The 16892-nt window shown below is 29.4% G+C and overlaps 1 protein-coding gene across 12 annotated transcripts in view; it reads left to right on the top strand.

Moving 5' to 3' along the window:
- The window catches only part of LOC142330041 (uncharacterized), an 80161-nt gene extending 69466 nt beyond the window's left edge, over nt 1-10695 (top strand). For 8 of the 12 annotated variants that reach the window (XM_075375053.1, XM_075375056.1, XM_075375054.1 and 5 more), the window contains 2 exons: nt 4049-4135; nt 8373-10692. In XM_075375053.1, coding sequence (XP_075231168.1) covers nt 4049-4135; nt 8373-8867 — 582 coding nt within the window. In that variant the 3' untranslated portion in view covers nt 8868-10692. Of the gene's footprint in view, nt 1-276; nt 410-4048; nt 4136-8372 lie in introns of all 12 variants that reach the window. The other 4 variants (XM_075375061.1, XM_075375064.1, XM_075375063.1 and 1 more) reach the window with 2 other exon arrangements.
- The last annotated feature ends 6197 nt before the right edge of the window (nt 10696-16892 follow it).

Raw genomic sequence — 16892 nt, forward strand, 5'->3', positions numbered from 1 at the left:
CGGTTTGAGGGTCAATGAAATTTTTACAACGATTAACTGTAAAATGGGTGTATCCAAGATCCTTAAAATTTCTGTAAACTAACCTAACCTAACTTAACAATAAAAAAATATTGGGGTGGAACAAACCGCATAAGTGCCCTATTGTATCCGTACTTATCGTGTAATGCATTTTATAATATAATTAGCACGCTCTTATTTTTACAAAATAAATTTATAACTATTTCTTCATATAACATCTGAACATTTCTAACGCTGTTTTCTATTTTATAATACCAGCGAAATAATATCCCAAAGATAAACAGAAATGAAACAAGTTACACGCATGGTTTTAAATATTAGGTTAATCGGCCGATATAAATAATTAACTGAAGTAAAATTACTGCACAGTCTGAACGTACTGTACTCTGAGGTAAGCAATACATGGTTAATGTGTTAAAAACAATTATTTTAGATAATCTAAAATCTTAGTCGCAATTCATCGAAGATGAATTGTGACGAAACATTGCATTTATTTTTCTTTAGATAACTTCTTGATAAGCTAACATAAAAAAGGTAGAAACCAGTTTTATTAAGATTTATTGTTGAATTTTATTGCAGCTTAAGTTCAGGTGTACGCTTTCATTCGCTAGATTACATATTATTATTTTTTTAAAATTATTATTAATTTTAATTTTAAAAAGAATAATGCCTGATCTCGGTCTAAGTAAACTATAATTAGTGTAACAAAAATATATTTCATTCTAGAAAGAAATTATTTTACTTTATATGGAATTTAAAAATCGATATAAAAAAACAAATATATATACATACTGTATATATGTGTTATACAGACATTGAAGATTGAATATCTAGCTTTAGATAAAGACTTAGTAATCTTCTTTGCAGAATCAGAACGGGAAACAATCTACAAAATTAACCGATTGAAAGAAGTAACTGAAAAAACAGGCTTGCAGATCTTCTTTTCAAAGTCAGAAATAAAGATAAGTGCCGGTAAATATTCCAAAACGTCAATAGAAAGCTTGGCAAATATGATCGCGGATCATTTTAAATATCTTTGAGAAATAATTTGTAGAAAGGTAAATTAGCGATTAAAAAAAAAAAAAAAACAAAAATCATAACAACATAACTTTTACAGAAAAAGTATTTATTTTCAATAAAATGAACTATATAAATGTAAAATTTAGACAGCACAGTTGTACAACCGGTTATTCTGTACCGCATGGAAACTACAGATGTAACTGGAATAGAAAATATACTCAAGATAGAAATAAGGTTATAAATCTTATAAATCTCAGAAGGTTAAGATTTATAAGACCGAGAACAAATAAAGAGATGTATGATAAATTGCAGACCTGGAAGTAACAATAAGAAAACGATGACTAAAATTCTATGGACAAATAACCGAACAAAGCTAAACAAAACATGTCTTCAATAAACTCTGGAATTATAAAGGTCAAGGTCGCTATGTTAAATAGAACAGAATAACTAAAAGTTCATATTACAGCAGATGACTGTCCAGATTGGTGTTTCTCAACCAGTGGGGTGTGCCCCCCTTTGGGGGGGGGGGCGTGATAACACTAAATGGGGCATGCAAATATATCTGAAAGGAAAGCAAAACAAATACATTTTGACTTAATAATAAAATACACATTTACACTGATATAATACACTTATAAATGGGATGGAATCGGTAGTGCACAATGCAATGTATTTAATAATTAACTTATCAATTCTAAATTAAAAACAAGTTTAATAATTTTACACCGGTCAACAAAATTAAATTTCTTGTTTGTTAAATAAAATGGCTATTTCTTATAGTATTTTTTATGCTAATTTCTTATATGTTAATGAATTAACAAAAAATGTTATCACACTTTCTCTTGACTTGTTTCCCAAGTAAACTTTAAAAAATGCACCAAAAATGTTGGCAGATTAAGTTTGCTTCCTACATCTTGTAAGCAACATGATGTTGTACACTATCAGCGTCCTTTCTAACCGTGCCGTTAACAACTATTACTCAATTTAACGATGTAGATTAATTTGTTACATAAAATAATCTTGCTTGAATGCTTACTAAGAGAAATAATTTTTGGGAGGTCTACCGATTGGTTTTTGCAGATAATGAAATACTATTTTGTGCCGCGGTCCATTACTAAAAGTAAGTAATGACATATAGTTAATTTTCTTAATCATACATAATATGAATGTGAATTTTTGAACCCGTTTTACATTAATTAATTATTTACAGTTGTATCGATTCTAATTGTGTTATCTAGGTAATATAAAACTATAAGTAACTCTTAAGGCTTTATGTTTATAGTTAACTTAGACCTAACTTTTTGGTATATCTTTTGTCTGAAACTTTTTTACCGTTTTAATATTATTTTAAATGCTTGTAAACAAAGTTGCGTTTTATTATTCGGGCTTGTTGTTAGTTCTAATTTTCATGTTAACTATTTTTAATATTGTTAATGCATACTGGATATTGCCGCCAAATAAGAAATGTCTAATGATTTACCCATCCTAGCTATCTATTTCTAATTGTGTTCTTAAAGTGTTAATACTTGTATTTAAAGAAACGCATGAATATTTACTTCCTCGCACAAATGATTTAAATGTAAGCCTCAGAAGTTTTTGCTTATAAACTCAAATTTGTAATAATGCTATTGTGAAATGCATAGCGCATTTATTCGTTGAACAGCATGAGAAAAAACGACATAAAACTAAAGTTATTAATAATTGAGTTTCAGATTAATGTAATTTTTCTTCCAAGACATGTGTAGCTAATTATCGGCTCCTTCCTGGAATAATAGGAATAGCTGATTATAATTAGCCGCATAAGGAGTTTTGGAAGAAAGAGTTTCGTTAATCTGAAACTGGTTGTCAAATTTTAAACCTGATATACTCATTAATTAAAATTAAATGTAAAAAAAACATATTTGGAGAATTAAAACTAGAATTCATATTTTTAAAGGAAGAAAGAATGGAACGAGTTAAAGAGTCAGTTTTTCTCCAATTTTGTTTTAATCGTTTTAAAACAAATTTTACTTTTCCCTTTTACAAAACTATTCAAAATTTTTTTATGTTTGTGATTATAAGTTCAAGTTATGTCACTTGAACGCTTCCAAAAATTTGACGTATCTTTTGATCTCAATGCCTTTAATAAATACTACATGTTAATTAATTCCTAACATTATATCTTCTCATATTTTTTATGGTAGATCATTCTTTCCACTACTAAATTATAACTAACTCAGTGGCGGGAGGGAGGCTTGGGTAAGATGATAACCCTACTGCAACTCCTTACAGTTTGATGATTCCACAACATTGTGCAGAGTAAGATCCTGGAAATTGAAAATTATAATGTAAAATGGTAATGGCCGAATGATGAATGGCTTAACAAACCTCAGTCAAATCCCTGGCCAGCCTAATTAGACAGTGAAAATATTCACGATTCTTTTATATGTAATAACGTTCTTTTAAATCTTTGATCCTCAAACTTTTTTGCCCACTGCTCACATTAGAATCAAAACTTTTCTCTGGATAAATGGCTATCCAAACCATTTATCTGTCGTTTAGATATTGTATTTAACTAATCCTAAGCATATCTATTATTAGTAGTAGTAGCTGTTAAACATTTTAGGGTAGGTATTTGAGGCTAGATCCAAATTTGTGTAACACTTCTATTTTAATGTGTGAATACAAAATCAAAGACCTGGCTGAAGCGTAGTGGCGGCCAAGCAAACCCTTGAATTTCTAACTTTGCAAAACTTTATTTGCAAAGAAAATGCTTAAGGCATTTTGAAATTTTAATACTTTTAAATTTTGTATTTAATGAAATAAGAAATAAAAAAGCCAGATTATTTAGTCGGGTTTAAAATTTTCTCAGGCTGTTTCAAAATTGTATTTCATAAATATTGAAAAAATCTAAATGTAGATAAAATTTGTTTAAAAATTTCAATGAATGAAATGTTTTACAGTTAGCAGCGATTTTATTGTTTTTATTATAAATACTTAAATTTTAACTTGAATGTTTTTATTTTTGAAGGTAATGGACATACCTTTAAAGAATATCTACACGTTTGAAGCTCTATCCTCTAACATTATGAAACTAGAAACTGAAGATGATGATTGTGTAAGTATAATTTGATTTATATTTTTTGTTTATGTTATATAGGAAGTGTCATCACATCATTAAACTTAACATTAAAATGTTGATGATTTTATGTTTTAGGATAGTAAATCTTTGCAAGTGAAAGTGGAGCCACTTGGTAATGGTTGTGATAATTATAATGAAGATCTCTTCAATCGCAAGAGATCTATTTTATAATTAAAGTGATCTATTAAGTTTATTCTAGCCCTCTCAGTGTGTATACATTGGAGTATTATATGAACGAAAGATTATGTATGCACTTAATGTCGATTCTTTAATTTGACTTCATTGCATTTTTTACCATGTTTTGAATTTTTCTTTATGTGATTTATACATAGTGCCTCAAAATCACATTACTAAACTGAAAAATAATAAATGGATTATCTACTGAAGTCTTCATGTGTTACATGTTTTCATTTTGCAGGATCGCTTATCAGTTTTAAAAAAACAAGATCTAATCAGCTGATTTTATTGCTAATTGTTGTAATGGATTTTGTGATTAACAAGTATGAATTGTATTTTGACAAAGAGCAATGCTTGTTTATTCTACAATGTTTGTAGTAAATAGTAATGATATAATGAAGTTGTAATTTCAACAAAAAAAAAGAATTATTGATATTATTAATGGTGATATCTTAAAAAAGATGCTTTATTAATTGAAGAGACCAATTTAGTTAAATAAGAAAATTTAAATGTTGAAAATGAAGTGGTGCTGTCGTTAGATTTTGCATACAGTGAAACGTAAATTATCCATCTGAGTAATTGATGGATAATTTTGGAAAATTAACTGTTTTTGAAGTCGTGAGTTCTAAGCTTCAAATCCTAGTAAAGACGGTTACTTTTATTAGTATTTGAAAACTAGATTGTCGATACTGGTATTCTTTGGTAGTTGGGTTTCAATTAACCGCACATCTCATGGATGGTCGACCTGAGACTGTACAAAGCTAAACTTCATCTACATTCATACATATCCTCCGAATCCACCTCCGAACCACCTTACTGTGGTTCCATAGGTTAAACAGAAAAAGAAAATTAAATATTGATCTATCCAGTACCAAATGTGTTTAATTTAAAAAATGTTTATCATATCATACTGGACATATTCTAATGTTTATGGGTAACACTAAAAAAAATCCACATGCAGCAACTTTTGTAATAAATAATTTAATATTAACTCCATGAAGAGCACAACAAAAACCAGTATAAATTGCATCAAGCTGAGAGTAATCATTTAGCGCATCAACAGTATCTTCCATTTATACACACAGGTTTTATTCAATTAAATTTACCTTCAAAAAATGTTTGTTCAGGAACTATAAATTTTTTCATGCAAGGTGTAATTTTCATACAAAATAACTTATCTAAGAGTTTCACAAAAACATTGCATTTCCTGATAGGGTGATAATTATTGATGTATGAATGACACCATTTTTATTTAGCAGGCACGGGCATATGTAGCAAATTTTCCAAACACCAAAGAAAATATGATTATTTAAAGAATGATTGATGAACTTAGTTAAAAACTGTATAAAAAAGGCAGAGCATTTATTGACTAAAAGAGGATGAATATATTCTGGGCCCATAAAAGAATTATTAAGTGGACAAATGGTGTCTTCATCATCATTTTCAGTTAAAATAATGTTACTGCGGTGATCATTTCAGTTAAATGTAATTTTATTCTTGGAAAATCATTGTTAGTAAAGACTCCCAAACATTTTAGGAAAAAGTTCTACAATGTCAGCATGGGATTTACTGAAAATTAGTTGCAAGTTCTGCAAAGTTATTTCAGATGACATTCATTTCATCAAGATGTGGTGCTTTGTGGAAACAGCCATGAAATTAGTAAGACACTGTCTAAGGGTTGTCTCCAGGGCAGTGTGTTGGGGCCTCTGTTGTGGGTGGTAGAGTTTGATTCTCTTCTGCGGCGTAGGTTGTCCAGCGGGTGTTGTGGTGGCTCATGCTGATGGCAGGCTCCTGCTGGTCAAACAGTGCTCACAAAGGAAGGTTGCATTCGAGCCACTTGGGCCTGCAGGATGCTTGAGCCGTGAGGTCATCAACATAAGATGAAGTTCAGCTTGGAAAAGACCACCAGTCCAAAGTCCATTTGGTGAAAAGCCTATATATTGATGTCAGGCCAGCGAATCAAATATATTCAGGTTCAAAAGTACCTCAGGGTGTTTCTTGATGACAATTTTTGATTCAAGGAGCACTTACAATAGGTTGCAAAGAAGGCCTGTAGTGCATTCTGTGGTATTGGACATCTGATCAATCCTGATGGGGTTCTTAATTTTAAGACCATGAGTACGCTGTATAAGGGTGTGTATGAGATAATTATGCTATATGCAGCGCCTGTCTGGGTGAAAAATATGAAATTTAAAAGTTATTGAGACCAAATACATCTTGCTGTTAACGGTGACAGGAGGCTACCATATGATGACATGAGTCAATTTTTGTGATTGCTGGAGTGAATCCAATTGATCTACTTGTGTCAGAGGAGCAACAGTGATATGTTGCTAAGAAGTCAGGAGAGTTGACTTCTGAAAAAGTTTGGACCATTGAGCAACAGGGCTATCCTTTATGGCAGGCAACATGGGGTGAAACAGTTGATGGGAATGATCTGTTTGCTGGTTTGCAGGGGGGCGCCTCTTGGGTATGATCAACAAATTTGTGATGCAATTTCTTCCAGGGTATGGCACGTTTAGGGACAGATTGGCTTGCTTTGGCCTGGTTGATTCCGTGTTATGTCTGCAATGTGGTGCGCTGGACAATTACGTTTATGTTTTCTATGAATGTTTCAGTATGATATGAAGCAGCCCACCGGGTTGGTCTAGTGGTGAACGCGCCTTCCCCTAAATCAGCTGATTTGGAAGTCGAGAGTTCCAGCGTTCAAGTCCTAGTAAAGTCAGTTATTTTTGCACAGATTTGAATACTAGATCGTGGATATTCCCCCTTGGGTTTTCCGTTTGTTGTTCTGTTATGTTCTTGTTATGGTATTAGTGTTCATGTTTTATGTTCTTGCTCGTGCTCTCTATTTATGTTTTGCTATGTTCTGTTTTATGTTTTTATTTTATTTTATTCATGCTGGTGTGTGTTGAACTCAGCCTTTCCTATTAGGTGTAGTTTATTTTATTGTAAGATTAATTGGTCAGTCTTGTTTAAGACTTATTGATAGGTTTTTTTGTAGGGATAATATGGAGAGGGTGACATTGCGACCAGAATCATCACATGACAGGCAGGAGTCTATTCCTACAGGGTCAGGATGGACGTGATACAGATGAAACATAGTTGTGAAATAAAATTTTATTAATGAAATGAAAGTAAAATAAATTTTAATTCTGTATTTATATTAGGTAAAACTAAACAATATTTATAAACTCTAGTCCTTCAGATCTGGGGAACAGAGACTATTGTCCTCTGCTGACTGTAAAAGCTGTATGAATGTGTACTAATGAGTTTAATGTGCAACACATTGGCTTCTTCCATCAAGACAAAGAAACAATGTGTTGCACATTAAACAACAACAGTTTTTGTCCACAATTTTAATAGAGTTAAGAATTCTTGAAAATTGTACAGAAGACTTGTACCGACAATACAGTAACAAAAATTGTTTCCTCCCATATATGTTCACCAGAAACATCTGGAAATTCATTCACTAGTCTTGATAAACGAAACCATGCCCCTCATCGGACAAAAAAGTGTAGATCTGGTGTATCTGATATCGACAATGTTTTTGAGAAGTCAATCTGCATTAATTAAGGTGTTACGGCTGGTTCTCATATGTTGTTACACAGTACGATTTCAGATTTAAATCGGCAAGAATCTAAAGGCAAAATGTGTAATTTACATTGCTTTATTTTGATATCTAATATATATATTAGATACATATGTATGTGTAGTGTATGTATATATACATACACTATAATCTACAGGGTGTCCAGACGAAAAGTATCCTAAATTACAACTTGTATTAAGAAAACCGGGTAATAATTTTTACAACTTTCTTTTCTTTTTATTAAACTCAACTTGTTAATGTAGGTTAGTCAGCTAAATAAAATATCATTATAATTAGGATTGTTTTTAATATGAATATATGTTTAAATTATTCAATTTTTTATACGTATTTAGTGGCTTTTTGAAAGATAACACTTATTAATGTTATTGTGATTGCAGTAATTTTTTATTAATTCATAATTATAACAAAAAATAACTTAATTTGCAGGTTGCTATGGATAAAGGAACTATCAAGAGAAGTACCAAGAATTTTATTACTTGTAAGAGCATAAATAATTCGTTAAATGATGGAATTATAAGTGAAAACTCTAGTGAATGTAATTGTGCTTATGGTGATGTAACGATAGAAAATTTAATTGAGAATATAAGTAGTGAAAACAAGTTGCTCGAGCAGAAAGGAAAGAAGTTGGTTTGTGAATATTGCAATGAAAGATTCAGATGTAACTGTTATTTAAAGAGACACATTAACATTCATACTAAACAGAAAAAAAATAATAGTAACTTTTGTCAAAAGTCATTTCATTTTGAAAATGTTTTAAAGAGACATCTTAATATTAATACAACAATGGAAAATTATGTTTGTAACTTCTGTCAAAAGACATTTAATAGTAAAAATAATTTAGTGACACATCTTATTATTCATACAAAAAAAAATTATATTTGTAACTTTTGTCTGAAGTGTTGTGATGATAGGTCTGCTTGAAAATCACATTTAAATATTCATATTAAGGACAAAATTTATGTTTGTAACTTCTGTCCAAAGTCATTTAATAGTAAATATTATTTAGTGAGTCATCTTAACATTCATACAAAAGAGAAAAATTATATTTGTAACTCTTGTCAAAAGTCATTTATTGACCAATACAGTTTAAATAGACATATTAATATTCATACAAAAGAGAAAAATTATATTTGTAAATTCTGTCAAAAGTCATTTAAATTTAAATCTTATTTAGTGAATCATCTTAATATTCATACAAAAGACAAAATTTATATTTGTAACTTTTGTCAGAAGTGTTTTTATCGACGTTCACATTTAATATCACATTTAAATATTCATACTAATGAGAATAATTATATTTGTAACTTCTGTCAAAAGTCATTTAAATGTAAATCTTATTTAGTGAAACATCTTAATATTCATACAAAAGAGAAAAATTAATTTATAACTTCTGTCAGAAGATGTTTAATCATTTTTTTAATTAAACGTTGTGTATTAATTTACATCTCAAAAAGAAAAATTATGTATGTAAATTTTGCCAAACGTCTTTTAATTGCAGTTTTGATTTTAAAACACATTAATTTCCACAAAAAGAAAAAAATTAATATTTCTAGCATTTATCAAAAATCCTTTAATCAGATTTATATTTTGGAAAGACATCTTAACAATATCCTTATTAGAGAATTGTTATGACCTTTTAAGAAAATTGATTAAGGAAAAAAGTAATAGCATTCTTTTATATGTGTATAATTTAAAACTAGTACGACAAAATTTTTCTTATGTTTATAATGTAATGTTACATTTTTCTCATTTTTGTATGTTACAACTTAAGGCGGGGAATTTCTATCTTGTTTGCATCAAAAACAGATTTGTATATTACTGTAGTTTATAATATATGACGAGTATGTACATTTCAACACCAGAACTATAGCAGTCAGAAAATATGGTGTAAAAAAGTTGTGTAAAGTTCTCAAGTGACTTGTATAAATCACAAGTTGCATGTGATTTTCTTGAACATTTTTTTTCTCAAATAACGCTGATATTGAATGAATCTAAAAGCCTCGTTCTGATTTTATATTAATTTTAACTTCACATCGTGTGTCTTACATTTTAGTAATGTTTTCAAATATTAAAACCAAACAAGCTGTGCCTGTTATCAATGTAGACCTCAAAATCTTTACTAGCTTTTAATTTATTACCAACATACATGTAAAAAAATTAGTGCTACTTTCATGTATCAATTTCTTTAAAAATGTCTATTGTTATCTGCTGGTTGTGAATTATTTTCCTCTTGTTATTAGCTTTTATTTAACTTTCTTTAGTTTTAATCAAATCTTGCAACTGCTATATCTTTTGATCTATTTTATGAAAATCAATGAAATTATGTACACATATGTAACTTCGATGACAATACAATATTGTGTTAAAATTTGGATATGACCTATAACAAGCATAATTAAAAATACTCCATAACTATGAAAATAAACAAAAAGTAACATTTTGAAATGTATGTCTCTATTCATTTAAATAGTCTTATTACTCTCTCAACTTCTGTTCACAATTTTATTGTGTTCACAATAAAATAAGATTTTTTTTTTTGGTAAGGATGGGAGCCGCAAATCTAAACAATAAGAGGGCAGAGACTTGGGATGGTAGGTCTCTCCACCGTGCTCAGAAATTCTATTTGCATCTCTACTAGTTTTCGTTGTTATGACTTCTAAAATATTACGAATTTATTTGTGGAAATTTAGACATATTTTTAAAAGTATATATACTGTTGGAAAATGTAAAAAATGTTTAATTTTTTTTTTTACCCGACAAGTTTAAAACATCCCGAAAAATTAAGAATCTTTAAAATAAAATCCTCTGTTGCCACTGTTAGTATTCTAATACATTTCTTTAAGACATTTTTTGTTATATATTTTAGGGGATTTTTATTTAAGATTTTTTTGACTGATTAATTAATTCATTTAAATCTGTGATAATTAATTTCTAAAGATTTTGATTTATTTTTAATATTCGTCAAACATTTGTATTTTTTTAGGAAATATATAATCCTTTTTTTCTGCAATTATTGCCTGATCTTCCATAAAGGCAAAACAATTTCTTCCTAGGTTGTCCTTTTTGTAACCCAATTTTTTTTCTACCACATTTAGTTTCATTGTTTTCCTCCATTCTTTGATGTCTATCTAGAACACAATTAAAAGGGATCTGACTCAACGGTCTCATTAACGTATATTTTACCATGCTTAAATTATTTATTGGTAATTTAAATTCTTTTTCTGCTAACTGAAAATAAATTAATCTAATTAATGCTAATTAGAAAAGGCAATAGAAATTATTTGTTCGGTTAATAAGGTTATAATTTATGCAGTTTATTAACTTTACACATACTGTTTGTTCCGCACAAAATCTCCCATTTCTAAACCATCCTGATGTATTCTCCAAATTGTTTATTGATGTGCCCTTCTATTCTCACAACTTTTGTAAGATTTTATAGGTTACTGAAAGAAGAGAAATTTTTCCTCTGTAATTAGTAACTTCCATTTTGTCTCTTTTTTGTGAAGAGGATGATTAGGGCATTCTTGTGGGATTTTTCCTCTCTTCAAAATGTTTTCAAATAATTTTTCTAATAAATCATATGATAATTTTAAAAATTGCAATTTACTCGTATATTATTACTCGTTAAAAAGGTGTGATAAAAGAAACAGTCTTTCTTCTCAATTCTAGGTGATTGATGTTCAGCATTGAAACAAATTCATATAATAGTCAAATATTAGCAGTGTATAATTTGTACAATCTAATAAATCAAAATTATAAGTAAAAAAAGGGATACATTTTTTTATTTTTTTAAGTGGATGATTATAATTAATATTTATTTTCCAGTAAAAATGGTTTTGTCGTAGACTGCTTTCTCTATATATACAGAGGTACACATGAGTTATGTACAGAAATACAGTCGTATGCTGTTTACTATATTTTTCTGTATTACAACAATCAATAAAATATCAGTGAGATATTAGGAGCTATAATCTGTTATTAGGAGTTTTTAAATTCTTGTTAGCAGAAGAATTTATATCTCATATGTATGGACAGATAGAACTGAGTAGTACATAGAAATGCATTTGGTTACTATTTATTTCATAAAAGAATTATGATGGATTAATTTTTTGCTTTAATATGATTGGTGTTCAGTATTTTCACAAATTACATTTAGCGAGCTGAAGGTTTGCCCCGTCTTTGTCGAACAAACTGTTCGCTGGCTTAGGCAAGATGAATGAGTAGGGTTTACTGTACTATCTAACCGATGACAACATCTGATTACTAATAACATGACAGATTTGTATATAAGATGCAAACACAAGAGTCTAGTACAATACAGTGACTAGTACACTAAACACAGGAGTTGCGAGTAGAAAACTTTCAGCTTGCGTATTGTATTAAAATACCAATAAAATATTTGAATTTTGTAACCTGTACAATTTAATACATGAAAATAATAAATAAAAAAGGCATTAGATTTATGATATTTTTTTTTAAATAGTTTGCGTAATTCATAATATTTCAGTAAAAGTCGCTGCTGTTAATAGGTCTTTCTCATATGATTACAGATAGGTACATGTGAGTAGTACACAGAAATACATTCGGTTGCTAATTAGTTCATTTTACAACAAAATAATGAGGTGCTTGAAAACTATCAATGTCCAATAAACTATTATAAGTGAAATAGGAATGATATAATAGTGCATTTATTCATTCTTATATGATGACTTATTTTTTCTACAACATCAATTTTGCTATTTTCCAAGTCTTCTTTGTTAGCTTTTTGTTTTTTAAAATAGTCCACTAGTATTTTCATTATTCTATATTTGTACTATTAATATGACAATAGAACATTTTATCTTCTTTCTTGAGTGTTATCCATTCAATTTTATTGTATTTTTTCTGCCTTCAGTCATTGGACTGGTTTGATGCAGCTCTCCAACAATCTGTATTTAGTGCCTGTCGTTTCATTTCAGTATATCATCCCCTATATCCTACATCCTACATCCCTCGCAATTTGTTTTATATATTCCAAACATTGCCTGCCTGCACAATTATTCTCATCTACCTGTCCCTTTAATATCAAGTGACTATTCCAGGATGCCTTAATATGTTACCTGTAAGAGTGTCTTTTTTTAACTATATTTTTCCAAATGCTTTTTCATCAACTGCCGCCACACCTCTTCATTTATCACTTTCTCCACCCATCTGATTTTTAACATTTTCCTGTAGCACTACATTACTAAAAATTTTAATGTTTTCTTGTCAGGTACTGTTATCGTTAGTTTCACTTCCATATAAAGCTACGCTCCAATCATATGCTTTAAAAAATGTTCTTCTGATATTTAAATTAATTTTTGATGTAAGCAAATTATATTTCTGACTGAAAGTTTGTTTCCCTTGTGCTATTCGGCATTTTATACCGCTCTTGCTTTGTCCATCTTTAGTAATTGTACTTCCCAAACAACAAAATTCTACCTCCATAATATTTTCTCTTCCTATTTTTATATTCAGTGGTCCATCTACATTATTTCTACGGCGTGTCATTACTTTTATTTTGTTCTTGTTTATTTTCATACCGTAGTTCTTGTACAAGTCCTTCATCTATGTCATTCATTGTTTCTTCTAAATCTTATTTTTACTCTTTGCTAGAAATACTATTTCATCAGCAAACCATAGCATCTTTATATTTTCACCTTGCACTTTTTTTCCAAATCTAAATTGTTCCTTAACACCATTAACTGCTAGATGTTAAGTAAAGATTAAAAAGTAATGGTGATAGGGAACATTTTTGTTGGATTCCCTTTTTAATTGCAGCTTCCTTCTTATGTTCGATTATTACTGTTGCAGTTTGGTTGCTATAAATGTTAGCAATTGTTCATCTATCTTTATACTTAACCCTAAATTTTTTAAAATGCTGAACATTTTATTGTAGTTTATGTTATCAAATGCCTTTTCTAAGTCTATAAATGGCATGTATGTTGGTTTGTTTTTCTTTAATCTTACTTCTATTATTAATCTGAGCACTGAAATTGCTTCGCTCTTCTCTTGACACTTTCCTGAAACCAAATAAGTCTTCTAACATTTCTTCCACCTTCTCAATTCTTCTGTACAGAATTCTAATTAAGATTTTTTATATATGTAGTTAAGCTAATTGTTTTGTATTCTTCACATTTGTCTGCTCCTGCTTTCTGTGGTATCATGGCAATAACACTCTTTCTGAAGTCTGATGGAATTTCCTGTTTTTCATAAATATTACACATTACACATCAGTTTGTATAATCTATCTATCGCTTCGTCATCTGCACTGTGCAGTAATTCTGCAGGTATCCTTTCTGCTAGTGACATCTTTTAATGTTCTATTAAATTCAGATCTCGCTATTATATAACACTAGTTTCATTTCCTCCATATAACATTTCAATATATTCTACCCACCTATCGACCTTTTCTTTTGTACTATAAATCAGTGTACCATCTTTATTTAACGCATTATTAGAATTTAATTTATGTACCACAAAATTCTCCTTAACTTTCCCATATTCTGTGTCTATCTTACCAATGATCATTTCTCCTTCCACTTCTTGAGACTTCTCTTTAATCTGTATTTCTGTTTGTACAAAATGAATATATCAAAGACAATTTATTATTAAATTCACACACAGCAAGTTTTTTAATAAGTAATTAGACATTAACTACATCAAATGCACAACGAAAGTCAGTATAAATTGCATCAAGATAATTACCATCATTTAGTGCATCAACAGTAGCTTGCATATATGCATACATACATATAAGTTTGTTCGCGTAGATTTATTTTCCAAAAAACCATGTTGTTCAGGAACTATATAAATTTCGTTATGCAAAGTGTGATTTTCATACAAATTAACCTAAGATCTTTGCAAAAAAATTGTATTTGCCGAGTGCAATAATTATCGATATCTGAATGTCACCCTCTTTAAATAATAGGCATGTTTCGGCTTACGTTGTGAAATAAAACCTCAATTTTTGAACTGTAAAGTATTTATTAATATCACACACGACACACTATTAAACTTTTAATTGCAGATTATGAGCTACACTGTTAGTAACAGAGGCCGTAGGAAGGCGTGTAAGTCAAATGGCCTCTTCAACATCATTCTCAGTTAAAATAATGTTTAACTGCAGCGATCATTACAATTAAATGTAATTTCAGTTAAGGAAAAATCATTGTTAGTATAGACACTCCCAAATTTTTTAGTTTAGAAAAAGTTTTACAATGTCAGCGCCCTTATTAGCATACCCATTTCAAAAACCATACAAGATTGAAAAGATCTGCTGTTGTTATTTTTATTAGCAAATTTAAAAAAATCTTTGGAATCATCAGATAAAGATTCCTCAACTTTAACAGTTTAAATTTAATAATAAATCTTTATGACTGAGAGTATTGCTTACACTTTGTTCTTAAATAATTCTTAATAATGGAACAATTATTAAGAATTTATGTTGTTTTTGAATAATATGGAACTTTTTGTTGTTAGTAATAATAATTTTACTGCAGAACTGCTTCAAAAAATACTTTTTTTATAAGTAGTTTTGGTATATGACCTTTAACAATATTATTAAGTGGTCGCAATGGAAGGTGGTACTTGTGTTTAAACTGATGTATATTAGTTAAAAAAAATTGCATAAAAAATGAAGGAATTGTTGGAAACAGCAATTATTTTTTCGCTAACTGGATTTGGGCAATTTTAGTTAATGCAATTTCTTTTGTAAATTAGGGTTGTGAAAAGCGGAAAACAAAAAATGTTTTCCATTTTTTTCTACTTTTGGAGGTATATTAAACGATTATTTCTCAATAATTATAATTAAGATTTAGCCCAAAATTAGTATTATTTTAGTTTGCAGAGTGTTTTTTGTGAGACAACCTATCTTTAGTTTCAGTGAATATTTTATGGGAAAAAACACATCATTGTAATCATTGAAAAAATTTGAATAAGTATTTAATATTTAGCTTCTAATTGAGGTCGAGAAGATCATTAAAAAAATACAGTTGCAACTAGAAGGTGATCGTGTATACTGTTCGTTGCTATAATGACCAGTGATAATCTGAAGAACCGGCTTTCAATTTACTGCGGAAAACGCATTTACTTTCTGTAATGAACCCTGTTTTTGCTGAACCTGCATGACATACTGTTAATATACTGCTTTTCTGATGAGTATTTTAATTTTAATATCTCATTTTTCTTTGAATCTTGCTATATGTATTTATCAGAATGATTTTCATTAACATACATCTCATCTATGTAAAATATATGTCAATCATCACATGACGCTTTTAATTTGTGAAATTTGTTTAAAAATTCAAATTTTTTTTTAATGCAATAGCATGTTTTTCCATCTGAAATGTTCAGTTTTTTTTATAACAAAAACCAATTTTTTTCACAGTGTGACAAACAGTTGTAGATGATAGCTTTACATGTAGTTTTTCCTGTATTTCCTCTTTGAACTTCTTAACGATAGGGATTTCATTCTGAACGGTAGGGCAGTACTGAGGTAACTGTTCAACACAACGTCCAGTGAGATGCCTACTCAAAGGTCAAAATAGTGATGATGATGATTGCAAACCTCCTGAAAGGAGATGCCACTTGAAGAAGAAGAAGAAGAAGAAGAGTAAACTGTACAGAAACCAATCTTACATTTGCCACACCAGATTTACAACTTTCTTCTACCTTATAGAAATAATAAAAGCCAGTTTTCTCCAATTCAATATTAGTATTCAAAAAATCTATTGGAAGATCTGTAAAAGCAAATATAATTAATTTATTTGGAAAAATGTAACTATTTCTTATTTTGTTTTCTACAACTGAAACTGTTGTCTGTAATGGAACCAAAGCAGAAAGCTGGCCAGTTTAGTGTAGTAATTATTAGGTTACAGAGCAACTAGGGTTGTATTTGATTCCTGGCAAAGATTAAAAATCTTTTCA

Source organism: Lycorma delicatula, chromosome 9 (genome assembly GCF_047948215.1).
Source record: "Lycorma delicatula isolate Av1 chromosome 9, ASM4794821v1, whole genome shotgun sequence".
NCBI classification, from domain to species: domain Eukaryota; kingdom Metazoa; phylum Arthropoda; class Insecta; order Hemiptera; family Fulgoridae; genus Lycorma; species Lycorma delicatula.